This window comes from Gallus gallus, chromosome 1 (genome assembly GCF_016699485.2).
Source record: "Gallus gallus isolate bGalGal1 chromosome 1, bGalGal1.mat.broiler.GRCg7b, whole genome shotgun sequence".
Taxonomy (NCBI): domain Eukaryota; kingdom Metazoa; phylum Chordata; class Aves; order Galliformes; family Phasianidae; genus Gallus; species Gallus gallus.
The window spans coordinates 22758257-22774302 of NC_052532.1; the positions used below are offsets into that span (position 1 = coordinate 22758257).

General features: G+C 39.1%; 1 protein-coding gene across 27 annotated transcripts in view; it reads left to right on the plus strand.

Moving 5' to 3' along the window:
* CADPS2 (calcium dependent secretion activator 2) overlaps positions 1-16046 on the plus strand; it is a 301879-nt gene that overhangs the window by 61948 nt on the left and 223885 nt on the right. For all 27 annotated transcript variants that reach the window (XM_040649118.2, XM_040649128.2, XM_040649125.2 and 24 more), the window contains exon 2: positions 7-120. In XM_040649118.2, the coding sequence (XP_040505052.1) occupies positions 7-120 (114 nt within the window). The remainder of the gene's footprint in view (positions 1-6; positions 121-16046) is intronic.

The window sequence follows — 16046 nt, forward strand, 5'->3', positions numbered from 1 at the left end:
CCATAGCTCAATAAGCAGCAGCTACAGACACTGAAAGAACGTTTCCAGGCCTTTCTGAATGGGGAGACACAAATCGTAGCAGATGAAGCGTTCTGTAATGCTGTGCGAAGTTACTATGAGGTAAGTTGTATGCTTTGTTTTTCTCTGTTTAAGAAGTCTATAGGATCTCTTTTAATGGAGATTTAAGAAAAGCAATTTTAGGTTTTGAAAGTTGTGAGCTTGCACACGTTCTAGAAGCAGCTTCCTACTCCAGCTTTGTTGTTTTGTAAGTCGAAATCCACTGCGTTGGCACAGGAGATAAACTGAAATGGAAAATATCCACTTGTTTTAAAGAAGGGGGAAAAAAAAAAGACAAAAAACTCCTGGTGCTAAAAATCTTTCTGGCAGCATTTGACACAACTCAGCACTGCTACTTTTATCTCCATATGTCTAAGTTACTTCTTCTAATCAGAGATTCAGTTGTAACTTACCATCTTGAAAAACGTGTCCTCTGATTTCTAGTTACTGCGCAGGATTCTTGAAGAGGAGCTGCCTGTTCTCTTCCCAAAGCTGCAAAGCTTTCCACATAACTGGGACAGCTCTCACCTTCTGCTGTAGCTTCCTGGGGATGTTCTGTGGCTGCCTGTGTCAGTTAGATGATTAGATCTTCAGATGTGCTTTTGATTGCACAAGGCATAGGTCCTGTTCCAGACCAAGAGGAGACTTTGCTTTTCTTTTTGCAAAATCAGCAGCACATGGTTAGAGGATTTATGTCCTACTGTTAGCAAAGGGTACTGTGACTTCATTTCTAATGCAGCTTAAACTTGTTCAACAAATCACAAGGGCTGCACGTTAGACCTGCATTTGTCTAAGAGTCTTTTTCCCTATTTCACTCTACCACATCTTTTTCAAATTTCTTAGCTTTATTTTTCATATACTATTCATCCTTGTTCTCAGTCAGCTATTCTTTGCTAGCGAATGAAACTTTTCTTTGGAGAAAAAAAATGAGAACTGGTGTTCTAGTTTGCCTTTACCTACGCGAAATTATGTTGCACAGAAAAAGAAGAGGTAAAAAGTGTCAAAAGGGCTCTCTGTCACACAGAAATGTGAGAATTCAGCATGGGTTTCTTCAGGTCACAGACTGACCGGTACTGTGGCAGTTGGAATAAGTGAAATATCATAAATGCGTTTGTGAAAGGATGGGAATGACTGGGTTACAAGTCTGTGGGTGAAACATGAAAATATGAACGTTCATGAGGTTGTACATAGGGGTGCAAGAACAGTGTAGGAATCTTGAGAAGATAATCCTTTTTTCTCTATAACTGATAAAGAAGTTAAAACTAGGAGGAAGAGCAGTTTGCAAGATGTTGCAGAGCAAGGTTGAGCTAGTTTGCTGCCCAGCAACAGGCTGTAGAGGAGGGGGATATTTCAAGATACTAAACGTGGCATAGAATTGAAAAGGATCTAATATTTGTCTTTCTTTAAAGAAGCTGTGTGAGGAGCTTGATGTGTTAGAGGAAATAACCTGTGTTTTGGAAAGGATGTGACAAAGAACAAAGATGATTTTAAATTAAATTCTTAAACAATAGCTGTACAATTAAAATTTGTGTCTGTTAATGAAATTATTTGGACTCATCAAGAACTATCTTTTTAGTGAAAAGCTTTACTTAATAATCCGAGATCCCCCTATAAATTGGAAGACCAAATTCTTAGGTTATTTTAACTGCTCACCACTTTTTATTCTATATACAGATGTTCTAGATATGCAGTTTTAGACAGAGGCTTCCAAAGATCTTGGTATTACTGTCAAGGCTGCAATGACAGTAGGACTGTCTCTGGGCTGATGGGATCTTGATCCACTATTAATGCACTGTGAACAATCTGCCAGCCATAACTAAGTGCAACCCACTTCCATTTTTTCTCCAGATACTGGAAACAATTCACAGTTCTGCAGATTGAGATGGCATCTGCAAGTAATTTTTAGTTCATTTTCAAGCTTGGAGTGAATACTCACATTGGATTTAATGAACATTGTGATGGCAGAATCAGCTGGCCAGGAGACTTAATTCGATCTACTGATCTTCTTCAGTTTTCTTTAATCAACTTTTGTGCATCTAACCACATATTATCATTTATTGGTCTCTTGTGCCCTTTTCATTTGCTTCATTATCCAATTGTTGAAAATATTAAGCTCTACCACTTCTTTGTGAGTTCACCTGATGCTATACTCTGATGCTTCCTAATCAGTATGTCTTCCACATGTGGTTCAGCACATCTCATCTTTGGGCACACGTTTTTAGTAGTTTGAATGGGGACATACTTCTTATCAGCTTTAGCGTTAATTTCCTTCTACTTTAGCTGCTGAGTTACAGTTTAATTTTATCTGACATGAGAGGAAACAAATACGTGGTCTGCACAGTAATCATTTTACTCTGAAAATGATTAATTTCCTTTTAATCTTATGCAATAGTCATGGTTTGAGACTTATTACTAGCCAGGCCAGTCTCATTACTGCAGGTAGTTTTCTGCACCCAATTTTTTTTATCTTTAAATATGAAAGAGAAGGTGTGATTTGGGTTTATGACATAAGTCCTGTATTATTAGTTTCAACTGTTTGAAGTCATTACAACTGGTTTTAATTACTGATTTTGTTCAGAATTTTTCATCTGTTAGAATCTAAATGTAAGTCTCTAGGATTTAGGAACTTATTGTAGCTCAGTCTTTGATTTATTTCTAGAAATAGTTGCTGAAAGACTTTATTTATTATCAATACCAATTTCACTGTGTTATAACAGAGTCAAGACTGTGCTGGAAGTGTCATATTCCTGTGTCAGGAATACCTGGGGAGACTGACACTGGTCAGCGTTATGTCTTTTCTAATGTTTCTATGGGTTTTAAGACTTTCTATTAATATCTTAGAATTATTTTCCATTTATTGTAGAATTCAAATAGGAAAACAATTCACAGGAGAAGTTGCATCAGTTTTCCTTTGATCCTCTGATAATACTTATTTTCCTGTTCTGTGCAATTGCTGTCCCCTAGCCCCACACCACATTTTCTAAGGTCTCTGAAATTCAGTGTGACTTCTTTGTATATACGTATCATTTAGATATTTCCTATTCCCCTCTCTTTTTTAGAAAAGATAAATGAATGTTTACAATTGTGTTTCTGTAATCATTCAGAATTAAACAGTTGGTGGTGACTCTGTGTGTGTGTGTGTGTGTGTGTGTGGAAAATTCCATTGTGGACATTAAGCCAGATTCTAATCTGCAGAACATCGGATGTTGGTGATGTTTTCTGGATAAAGAGAAAAATCCAATCATATGGCAATTTATTATGAGTCATTATATTGGACACACTGCTAAGTGTAAAATTGACAGAGGAATTTATGAAATCAACCCTGTTTGTTCTACATATATATATATATATACATACACATATACATATATACTCTTTCATATTCTTGTATGTTCTTTTGTGGAGATTGGAATATGCTTTTGAGTAGAGCCCTAAGAGGTTTGTTCACCACCTAAGATATAGCCTTAAATGCATACATGCGTATTAAACTTAGGTACTGATTCTTCAGTCTTGAGCATATGCAGTCTTAGGTATAAACAATGTAGCTGCAGAGCACTGTGATGAACATTTGAAATAATGAGAACTTTATCAATATTATAATGATTGCATACTCTGAGGTTATCAACTCTTTGCTTAAAGCATTGTGCAGCTGCTCAAAGTTGTATGTACTGGTGTTTTTCCTGTTTTTCTTGCTTCTTCATTTTAAGAATGTGGTTCTAACTCATAATTACTGCATGCTGGTTAAATCTGAATGTTAAATGCAGGATCTGTAACAGTTGGCACTGAGAGTTTCTCATAATTTAAAATCAGACCTAGTTTGACTGTACATATTAGCCTGTGATATGGAGATCATATTTAACTTAATTTCTGTTTCAACTCAGGTGTTGAAGTCCTTGGCAAACTAAACTCTTGCCTACTGCAATTTGACAATAGGAAAGTATTGAGGTGTGGCCAATAAGAGACCCATGCGACAGGAGATTGATGTGTGATCTCAGCTACTTGGTTCGCACCACCTAGAGGGGGCTTGGGATGGTTAAAAAAATTTTTTTTAAGTGACATAAAAGTGGAAAAGCAACGAAGATCACCAGGAACAGAGGTTCCAAGTCTACAACTTTCTAAGTGAGAAGAGAAACCATTTCATTCACTTTCCGTAGAAGAGGGATTGGGTGACACCTTTCTGCTCCTGCAGAACATAGAGCAAGCATTCTTCAAAAACCTTTATCCTCTGGTTCAAAATCCTGAAGGGCCAGCAGAGACCTTTAAGTTATGCAAGAGATGAACAGGGCTGCTGGAGGCAAAAAGCACCTTCCTGCCCTTCAGAAAGGACTCTCCATGTTGTAAACAGCAGTCATTGATGTGGTCACCACACAAAGTCAAGATGGCTAACTTCAACCTTGAGCGCAAGCAGATGGGCTGCTAAGGAGTTTGTAAGATCTGTAGAGACAGGGAGTGAAAGAAAATTATGTATAGTATTATTGTCAACGTCTGCCAGTGCAGATATACCTACCTAGAATCACTGATTCTTTATTTTGATCAAAACTATGTAGACTTTTATAGGAATCATGAAAATAGCTTACTTCCCTTAATGCAGAATGGTTGTTTGGCCAATAATGGAAGCATGTGGTAGCATCACAAAAGCATCATTCTTTTCACTTACCCCTAGAAAAGGATGAATTTCATTCTGGAGCTTTTAAAAATTCTTTTTATTATTACTACACTTGGATGTTGAGTTAGTCTGGAATAAAAATGAGTATTTCTATACAGGCAGGAGTGAAGCAGTGATGCCATTTCTGCCCATCATCATGGAATAAAATATTCCTGTAGTTACGTCAAAGAAGGGAGGGACAAAAGCATCTCAGTGGTGAAAATGCAGCAAGGTAGTAGCTTCCTGGACTAAGTGATGTTTTGGCTGGTTTTATGGCTTGATTTTAATATCATCTATTTTAGGTACATGGTTCTTATTCAAGGCAACAAAAGGCATGATCCTGATGAAGATGACCCTAAAAGAACTAAAAAGCATTCATTAGAATCAAAATATAGTACACACAAAATAAATAGTAATTAAATGTTACAGCGTTCTGTTTTGATACTAGTAAGGCAAAATAATGGAATCAGTAGATCAAACGTATTTAAATACGTTAAAATAAAATTATAGAAGCTAAATGGATTTCAGCTGATTTCTGCTTTCCTTTTTCTTTTTTTTTTTCCTTGAAAGCAGTAATTAGCATACACAGACATATTGAGGGACATGGGCTTTTTGCTTCCTTTAGATCCTTTTCAAAAACCTGAGCATTTGAACAGTTGGAGAGCTATGGCTGTAACAGTCTTCTTTGCAGAAGCAGTCCCCGCAATATGTTTCTTTAAATTAACTCTAGGATGATCTGGTGTTTTGCCTTGTGAGGGAGCTTTTCAACAACAAATGTTTACAGTTGCACTTATCAGCATTTGTACTGCTTGTTTCTTTTCACTTGTCTTAAGACTTTGACAAACTTCAGCCTAACATTGGTGTGGGGCTCTTATTTTAAGGTCTGTCATAGGGCAGTTCTTTGAAAAGCTTTAGTAAAATGTTTTTAGGCCACCTCCAAGAGGGAGACACAAAGAAGGTTTATCTAGGTCACACACTTCATTGAAGAAGCTCCAGTGCCTTCAATGTTTTGGATCAGTAGCCTCAATTTGGTGTGTAGTGCAGATTGCTTCAGTGTTAGCAGTCTAATTACGTTCCTCAGAGAAGTGAAGGGGAGATAAGGCATGATGAATTCAAACTTGCTTTACATAATCCAGCCCACCCTGGGCTGAGGAGAGTTAGCCGGATTGCAGCTCCGTGGTGCGTGGCCTCCCCTCAGGGCCTGCTGTTATCTTGCTTGTGTGTAGAAAGTGTGTCAGCGATGAAATGCTCTCATTTCTTGCTTTACAAACAACTACAGCTAACTATTTTCTTTGTCTTTCTAAAGAATGAGTACCCCATTTTCATTTCCACCCACGTGGCTTCAGAGGAGCAAAGGATTTTTGCTGTGCATCTGCACAGAATATAATTGTTGACTGTTGAGGCTGTCTCTCTCAATCTCTTCAGGCGCTGGTATTTGTGGATAATCATTGATAATTTGACTGAGGATGTCATGCAGTTTTCATATTAGCATTACAAATGTAATTACAGCAGATCTTTATTTCAAACTTCCAAATGAGGTAGTTGAGGGAGGGAGAGTGGTGTTTTAATTGCACCTATCTTAGCTCTGCAAGCGGTGTGTGCAGATAGGAAGAGAGGAAGAAATGGCTCATTGAATGTGAATGAAAATATCCCAGTAATTGTATTCTTATTGTTTTTTTTTTTTTTGACTACTGTTGTTAAAGGGGAATATGGAATATCTTGCAGACTCAACACCGCAGAAGTAATTGGTGTTGGGTGGGGTACATCTCTTCTATAGGACGCAACTTCTGACATTATTTACTTGTTTAACAGACGCACAAGATTTGCCTAATAATCTGAACAAAACAGTTGGAACACCAAGAATGGTTCAGACTGTTACACAACAGTGAATTTGTTCACCATTGCTTAATTATTTTTCGCCTAATCCTACCGCTGCTTTTCATTGTCTCATAGGAAACAAAAACTTATCTAGGCTTCAGTTTTGCTGTTAGCAGGAAGATGCACTGAGACAGATTATACACATTTTTGTTGTTGCTGTTCTGTGAACTGAAAACAAGCCATTTTTCTGCTAGGCTGATGCCTAATAGGACAGGTGACAATATAACATCGGTGCTTCAGAAATCTTAAAGTGATGCTCAAATATTCTTTTTTTTTTTCAATTTATAAATCATTATATTGAAGGATTTTTATTTCTTTCATTAGATTCTCAAATGATGACAGCTCTTAATCTTTTTAAGTTATCTTCCCCTTTGCCTTTTCAGTGATATTTAAAAATTAGACCAGGTCTCAGCATGGGCCCTTCAGGCCCTGTGGAAGGGATAAGACTACTGCAGTGTATTTCACTAAGAAGTTATGTTAATACTGATGACCTTTCCTTTGTGCCTTCATCCTGTCATCTCTGTTGCGTGCTCCAGTTGGAGCACATCTCAGGGTCTCTCCAGAATAACAGAGAACAACCAGACGCTTTTTCAGCAGTCAGATTTTTGATGTCTTCTCTGCCTTGCTGCGTATCTCCATGACCAGAGGGAAGCATGCCGTTTAATGCCAGTACTACACTCCAAGACTCTGAATAGAATGTAAGTGAAAGCTGTGACAGGATCCCTACAGACGCAGCCAAAGTCTGTCCAACCAGTGTCTCTTTCTCTTTTCCCTGACTCTGTTGGCACTGGAATTTTCTCACATCATTTCTTTAGGTTTCAAGTTTTGATGCGAGTTTCACTGTAGAAAGCTGCCATAATAATATTTTTCTAATTAACCATTCTACTGAGTAATAAGCAACCAGGAGTTGAAATATTTATTCACCTTAAAAAAGGCAAAACAAACAACCCATGTGCGAAGAAATAATAAAGGATAAAACCTCCTGTTTTCCTGTATCCATATGTGGAATTTTTAGATCTCAGATTTACTTTGAGTGTTATTTCATTTGTTCTTAGATTTCTAGGTGATGGGGAAAAAATAAATGTCATTTGGGTGTTTTGATAGAACTCTCTGTTACCATTTTACTTTGTGACAGAAAGCTTTACCTTTATAGATGTGTGACTTGTCAAAATCTCTTAAACTTTGAAGTAATGTCTTGGAAAAGTGACATTTTCTGCTTATTGGCAAATTAAGAATCTCTGAGTAAACCAATCTAGAGGAAACAAGACAGAAAGGGATGAAAAAGGTCAGCAAATGAATAGCTAAAGTTTAGAAGTCAGTAAATGAGTAGTGATCACACTGATCTTTCTCAACTGTTTTTAATTTCTGTTGTTACTAATTACAAAGGAAAGCAGCAAATTCTTACATCTCAAGAACTGTGAAGGCAAGAAACAAACAGTGATGTAAATATTTACTTTATGATTATTTTCAGATTTTGATTGATCTGCATTTCCCACCATAGAGTATTGCTGAGATGTCAAACTAGAAAATGAGATTCTTAAGCTTTTTATTTACCGAAGTAAGCCTTGTAGTGCCACAGAGATGGCTTTTTCTATTTTACATTGCCTCGTAAAGGTTTTACTCCCCTCAGAGCAAGAAAGATGTTTCTTCAAGGTTCAATCCAGCCATAAAGTTGTTAACTACCTAAAATTTTCACTCAACAAGAAACAACATTATCTTAAATGGAGCATGTGGGAAGGAATAGATTACCAAGTCTGTTCCAGTTAGTAATTACCTGCACGGGGCACAGCTAGTGAACAGTAACTGCCTCGTTAAGGAAACTTGTTTTCCTTCCACTTGGCCCTGCCATCAAACTATTTCCCCTGATTTCTTAGTTTATTTTTTCTTATTAACTAAGCTCATTGCTTGGCTTGCTGATTTTCCTTTGTGTTAAGCCTGTCTTGTGCCTACTTAGCAGAATAAAAATGCAGAACAAATTATGTTTTCTTGATCTGTTATAAATAATTTGACATTAGGAATTTATTAGGGTCCCTGTGTGGACCTTTCTCTTTTCCTGTTTCCACATGACGCTTCCAGACACAGCCCCATATCCTGGTGCAGTTCTGGTTGTACCATTAGTTTAACTGATTAATATGTTTGTTTTATTGGTTAACATGCTTTAATAATTAATTCCTCACAAGTGATTTCAAAGCAAGTGATTGGCAGCAGTGTGGATTTGAAGCTGATGTAGAGGAGTAAGGACTCACAAGTGACAGTGCCAGGATGGATACGTGGGCCATGGAGCCCCACCTGTGAGGAGCTGGGTGCAGGTGCTCAGGGCAGCTCTGCACTGAGCAAGGCCGCCTGTAACACCTCCGTTAGCTTCTATAGTGTGTTTCTGTTACATTGCAATTTTCTGTTCTTGTAGTACCTTTCCTAGAAGTAGGAAGGCTTTTCTGTAAGAGCAGCAAATAACCTTTATTTGAATGTGTTTGTCCCTGAAGTTTCACTGTGATAAATACAAGTGCTGAATAATGTGTTATTCTGCTCACTGTATGGTTGTGGTGAGGTGCGGCTTGGCCTCTTCTCCCACATAACTAGCTATGAGACTAGAGATAATGGCTTTAAGTTGCACCAGGGGAGATTCAGTTTGGATGCTATGAAATTTTTTTTCTCTGAAAGAGTGGTCAGGCACTGGAATGGGCTGCCCAGGGATGTGGTGGACTCACTGTCCCTGGTGGTGCTCAAGAAACATTTAGATGTTGTACTAAGGGATGTGGTTTAGTGGGAAATACTGGTGATATGTGAACAGTTGGACTGGATGATCTTGGAGGCCTTTTTCTACCTTGGTGATTCTGTGATTCTATGCAGATATCAACGTAGCACATCCTTCTGAGTTTAAGAAGTACTTTAACTGGAGATCAGAATTCATTTTCAGTGAAATGCTACATTTTCTCAGACCTTCCTGTTCTGAGTCCATTCACCTGTAAGTCTTCTTTAATCTTCCTTTGAATGTAAACACTAGAAGTATATCTTTGTCAGTTTATATAGTATTACAATGTGTTTTCTTATTTGGTCTTTCATAGTTCTTCTCCTTGGTTTGTATCTTGGCAGTCCAGAACACTCTGGCAGGAGTATGTAGACAAATTGCAAGAGTCAGTGTCCTAATAATGTCCATTTTCTGTTTTGCTGGATGTCTCTGAATGATTGTTTTCAGAAATATTTCCTCTGCAAGTAGCTAAATTAAATGCAAGCAAAATGTACCAAAGCAAAGTTAACTGTCTAGCTCTGTACTGGTTGTTCTTGCGCTGCTGTAATCAGCAGTGGCACAACTAATGTGAGTGGTATTGAGCCCCTTTTGCCTCACTGCTTTCCAAGGCAGTAGTGCAGCAGTTTCTTATTCCAGATAACACACGGAAATTAGAAAATATCCCTTATTTTTTGCCATTAATTAGAAGGAATTTTATAATTTTAAAATCTGGTCTTTTTCTAATGGAAGGCAAGTTACCTCTTTATTAGGTTTTTGAGCTTTTGGTAGCTCAGCAAAGATCAGCAGAAAACTGTAAATGAACCATGCAGCCAAATCTTCTGCAAAACTCTATTAAAAAAAAAAAAAAAGACAATGAAAAATTGCAAGTTTACAAAACAGTCAAGCAGCAATATTGTGACAACTGAAGGACTTCAGAATCCATTCTTGAACCAAAGGAGATGTCGGGTGAAAAATACATAGGCAGGAGAGGCGCACATGGCAGTTTCCTCACATGTTCATGTCAGTTTCAATCATAAGGGATTCATGGGGCCTCCTCTGCTTAGCCCCCTTTCCATCACTGGTAACTGTGTAAGGTGATTGAACAGTTCTTCAGGTTTAGCTTTCAGCAAGATCCAGAATCCATTCATTTCTTTGTACTTAGTGTACTGGAGTGGTTCTTAGTTCCAATCCATCCATTCCTTCTCTGCTTATGTTGGGAGGGAATTATGGACCTGCAGAAGTGATCCTAAAATACCGATTGGTTTTTACTTCTGGACAGTGGCATCAGTGGCATCACTTTACACATTCAACTGTGTAAAGACCAAATGGAGTGGTCCTTGGGGCTGAGTAACTGACATAACTTGTGCAGCTGGAAAAGAGTTCTTTCTGAAATACAGGTTTTGATCTGAGAGTTGCAGCAGAAATCGCTGTTTAATTGTAAATGATCCTTGTTGCCTTGTTCCAACTCATCTTCTGACTGTGCTTCAGACATGCAGCAAATCCAACTGAGAAAATTAAACAAGGGAGCAAAAAGAAGTGTTGCTTTCCATTTAGTTCCCTCATTTTCTCTGCATGCATGGAGTTGATGAGTCCCATGTGCCTTGGTCCTGGCAGGGGAGTCAGAGGGAAACCAGTGTGTACGTGTGTCTTGAGGTGTGCTGGAAACCCACAGATCCACCAGGATACCGCAGCTCACCGTGATGCTTTTAGCTCTGTTTTCCTCTTGGACTACTGAGCCCGTCTGGGAAGTAAGCTAAAGCTTTCATCTTTCAGCATGAAAGAGATTTACCATAGTGAGTACTGCTTCAGAGAGTCGATCTCTGCTGCTGATGAAGTGATGAAGAAGGAACAAGTAAAGAATGACTTTCCCCCCTACTTCTCTGAGCGTGTGTGAGTCACTTCTTAACTTCATTTTTCCTTTACGCCAGAGAAAGGTCAAAAAGAGTAGACTGGCTCCCTGCTTGCCAGTTTTTAGTTCTAATTTCCATGACTGTGACACTGAAATTAAAGACAAGCTTCAGACAACTATCTGTACCTGATCAGAAATATACTCCTTTGTCACTCTGGGTGTAATGTGTAGCAATAACTACACCAGCAGCTTTACACCTTAATATTAGTCACGCTCAATTTATTCTGTAGCTCATCTGACGGTTTGATTTTTTTTAAACATGCAAGGACTACTCCATCTAATCCTTCTGTCTGAAGAATTTTCAAATGCAGGGCTTCATCGTTAAAACTACATGTTTCTTTTCGTTTGATACCAACCTGTTTTGTTGATAAATGATGTCTTAGATGAGGTACCAGAGAGCTCATTGTTTACATATGTCATCTGAGAGAATATCAAAATCTACACTGCAGCTGCAAATTCCATCTTTTACCTTCGGCTTCCTCCTCAGTACAATGCCACTGTTGGGAATTTCTTCTCACCTGAAACTTAAGAAACTCTTCTGACTTCAGAAGACCTCCTGACAAAGCTGTCATACTGGTCTTTGCTGACACTAGTGCTCAGTTTTGAAGCTAAGACTGAAAGGAAGGAGAGCCAAGACCACACCAACCAATGGCCATAAAGAGAAGATGAATAAGATGTCCATCTTCATTCAGAGGACAAGTCATCACTTCTGCATCTATTGCTGCTAGAGGAGTGAGTTTAAAATACACAGGACTTATGGCAGTTGTCACAGATATGTATAGATGTTAATTTCCTTCTTGTGGATACCTCTGAAAGAAGTGCTGAGATGTCACCCCAGAGACTCCTTAAGAAGTCTTGCCCTCTCCTGGAAGGATGCCTCATTCCTGGCATTAAACAAGGATTGGGCTTACATCTAGAAGATGAAGTCAGAACAAGCACATGACTTTTTTTTTCCTTGATAATATCACAATGAAAGGGGGCTGAGAGCTGCAGGCAGGCTGCTCTCCTTCTGCCATAGCAGCTTGATCATTCTGACCCAACAAGTGTGTGGCTGGCATCTAACTGCTCCTCTGGGTCTGGGAAGAACAGACTGAATTGTCTGTTAGTGTTACCAGGCAGACTGATGATGCCTGGGTCAGACTTTTTACCCAAAAAAATGGCAGCAAGACAGGAAAAACGCATGTAAGTGTTGTCACAGCTGTTTTAAGACAGCCTGTTGAAAAAAGATAAGACTCCTTTGAATAGGAACCGCAGAGAAATTTCCAGGCAGTTTGGGGGAAGATATTTTAATTTTTACTCATTGTGAAATGCAGCTACTTTTGGTTCTGCTATTAATTCTGAAAAGAGTAAATTGTATATCTCACTTCAGAGTCAGATTGATTACTGTGGGTGTTTTCAAGCTCAGAATTGTTTTATGGCTCTCAAACTGAAAATGCACAGTTTCATTTAGTCCTCTCACCTGACTTTTAAAATATGAAGACTCCTGGCAGCTCTAGGTTTCCCAATAATTCTTCAAACATCATCTCCTCTATTGGAGAGGAAGCTAAGTCTGTCTGCCCTCATCTGAAGACAGAAGACAAAGGCTGTTTCCAAAACTTGTTCATATTCAACAGTTACAAATCTGAATAAGTGGTCCTGGACATCTGAAAGATAAGTAAGTAAATGTGCTAAAGGGACTGAAATAACTCCGTGTGTCAAACAGTGAGGCACTTAGAAAAAAATACACGAGCCTGTTGTTGTATTGCAAGTTTATGAGCCCAGATCTAATGCTTTATAAAAGTAGTAATGATGGTAATTTACAGTGGCAGAGCAGTCTGGAAACAGATGCTTGCATAGGCTAAAAGTTGTGTTCAGGGTAAGCAGTAAGGAGAAATTCTCATTACTTTTAGAGAGGGAAAAAAAAAAGTTTTAATTAATTTAATAACATGTACTGAGGTTAAAGATAAAGTAAATATTATTTATAATGTGTACAGCATGCTTAGTTTTAGGAGTTTATCTTAATTTGCTTACTAGCCTAAATTATCATAGATGTTGAGTTGATGCAGTTAAACTGTCAGAAAAGGTATGGGTAAACAGCAGTGAGGACAAGTTAACAGCTTCCAGTGAAGACAATTTCCCCTTTCTACACAACAGGCTATGACAAAGGAATTGATGATTTTTAAAAAAGTCCACTTTTCCTGTCAAAATAATGGTGCAGCCAGCCTGTTGACAGCCCCTGAGATGGAACTTAATTTGTTACCTTCAGCAACAAAAGCAGTGTCTGCACAGAACGGGTATCAGAGAGGTCTCATCTGTCTGCCATGTGTTCATATGCCGTTGCTTTGAGGAGATGCTCAGAACTTTAGTGTACAGCATTCTTTTCTTTTGATATACCAGTATATCAATGGAATCACGGGATCGATAGGATAATATTTATATATATTGCAAGTGTATAGAAATAGAAGGTAGTGATAGGACAAGGGGAAATGGTTTTAAACTACAGGAGGGGAGATGTAGATTAGATGTCAGGAAAATTTTTCACTGAGAGGGTGGTGAGGCACTGGCACAGGCTGCTGGAGAAGTTGTGGATGTCCCATCCTTGGAGGGGTTCAAGGCCAGGATGGATGGGACCTTGAGCAGCCTGACCTAGTGCTTAATCTAGCAGGTGACAACCCTGTCCATGGCGAGGGGAGTTGAAACTAGATTATCTTTGAGATCCCTTCCAACCCAAGCCATTCTATGATTCTACGTAGGGAGGGTTGTTTTGTTTTTTCCACTCAGTCTTTGTTGTTTCTTTAAAATGTATTTATGTATCCACCTTTAAAGCACTTTTAGAAACATGAATCAGTGGTCCTGGAACAGATGTAATTCTGATTGACTGTGGTTGGAGAGAAAAGCCCTCTCCAGTAATTTGGAAGAAGCGCAAATTATGCTTAAACTGCTTTTTTTGTTTTGTACTGTATCAGTACAGTAACTGACTAATCATTATTGTGGAACAAGGTAAAGTCTTGAATATACAGAACCTTTAAAATGGAGATCTGAAAAAGTCACAGTGACTCTTCTGAAGATGACTGTGATGAAACATTCTTGGCACATAATTCCACTGGCGGTAGAGTAATTCCACTGGGGGTAGCGGTATGACCTGAGGTGGTGTGGCTGTTGCCTGGCTGGCTGGTGGGCAGGGTGGGCAGGGTGGCTGTCCCCAGCATGGCCAGGCAATGGTGTAGAATGAAGAACAGTTACAAGGAGGGCTGGAGAAGTCTGGATTTCAGCACACGCGTAGCTGACTAACAAGTCCATCCAGGGACTCCGTACATTAGAACGTACAGAAATGTATTTGTTTGGGATTATTAAGCTGCTCCTTGGGGAAACTGCTGAGATTCTCAGTGCTTTCATCCAGTTTCACAAGGCAATGGCATTTCCTTTACACAGAGTTTGGTCTGAAATTTTGGGGGGTCTTGAGTGCTCACCAGGTACGGTGTTTGGAAAAGCAAGACTTCAGATTTTCTAGTATTCCTCTGTTCAGTGGGAGGCAAATAACTGACCTAATCAAATTCCCCAAATGGCAGTATCTGTGGGAGTTTTCTGTGGTAATTTCCAGTTCGTTAGTGACACCATTCCTCCTGTGAGGGGAAGGACTGATGCATACTCCACAACACTCTACAGCGTTAAAAATCCACCATTCAGGAGGCAGATGGACGTCTGCCAGGAGCCCTCCAGCATGACTGTTGGCTGTATTTGTCTCTTCTGCCATTCACCTCAAACAGCAGCTGTGCTTCTGCAGAGTATGCTTCATGCTGCTTCAGCCGCAGTAGGAGCAGCAATAAATCCCGCCCTAGGTGCTCTCTGTGTCCAATGCTGCTGGACAGGCCACTTGTTTCCTAGCTTCTCTGAGATTTCTGCAGTGTGTGAAGTGCCTGGGGCTGCTCTGCAGGCCCCCCTGTGTCTGTTCACAGCATGTTGAAGAGAGCTTCTGGAGGAGGAGCTGGCCAGGGCAGTGCTGGCTTTATCAGGTGTTCAGGAGGGGTAGGGGCTGAAAGAATGAGATGATGTATCTGGTCTCAAGGAAAAGGTGTTTTAAAAAAACAACACCCAAGCCCACAAACAAAAAATCCACATCAAAACAAAAATAAAGCTATATATACACATTTTGTGAGAGCAGTAATGGGAGCAGCAATCTACAAAATAAGGACTACAGCAAAATCAGCTTCACAGTTAGAAGTCGTCTCATGCCAGCCACTGATTTGAGTTTGAGAGTAGGATAAATTGACTTCTTAATTTTTGTTAATTTCTTAATTTCAAAGAGGGAAAAGATTACCATGGAAAAATGATCAGTTTTTGGTTGAAGATGTCATGGAGCCGTTTTTGAAATACCATCAGCTCTTTCAAGGTTTATCGTTGCAGTGCTCTTTCATACAGGATAGACTTCTAAAGTGAAGAAACTCTTCCTGCATCATGTAAAAATAGCCTTTAAAGAGCAGGATTTCCATAGCAGCATTCTGAAGCTAGTCCTGCCTGTTGAGCTGGCTCTGCGCCATGCAATGGGAGCATTTCAGTATGTTCTTGAGGAAAATGTTGCGAGGAGGAGGAGGAGGCTTGTTAAGAATTAGCAAAACTTTCAGCTGACAGAGCTGTATGAAAAAGATGGGCTTCACCCAAACCAAAAAAGATCTGGGTTGCCGATACCTAAAATTAGCAGAAGGTTGTACTAGTATTTCAAAATTAAATCACAGCAGAAAGGAAACACTTTGCAAGGATATATTTTGTAAGTTCAATTGTAATGTCATATCTTACAAACAGGAATAGGGAAAAAAAAAAAAACTCTGTAAAAATCAGTTACTAAATAATAA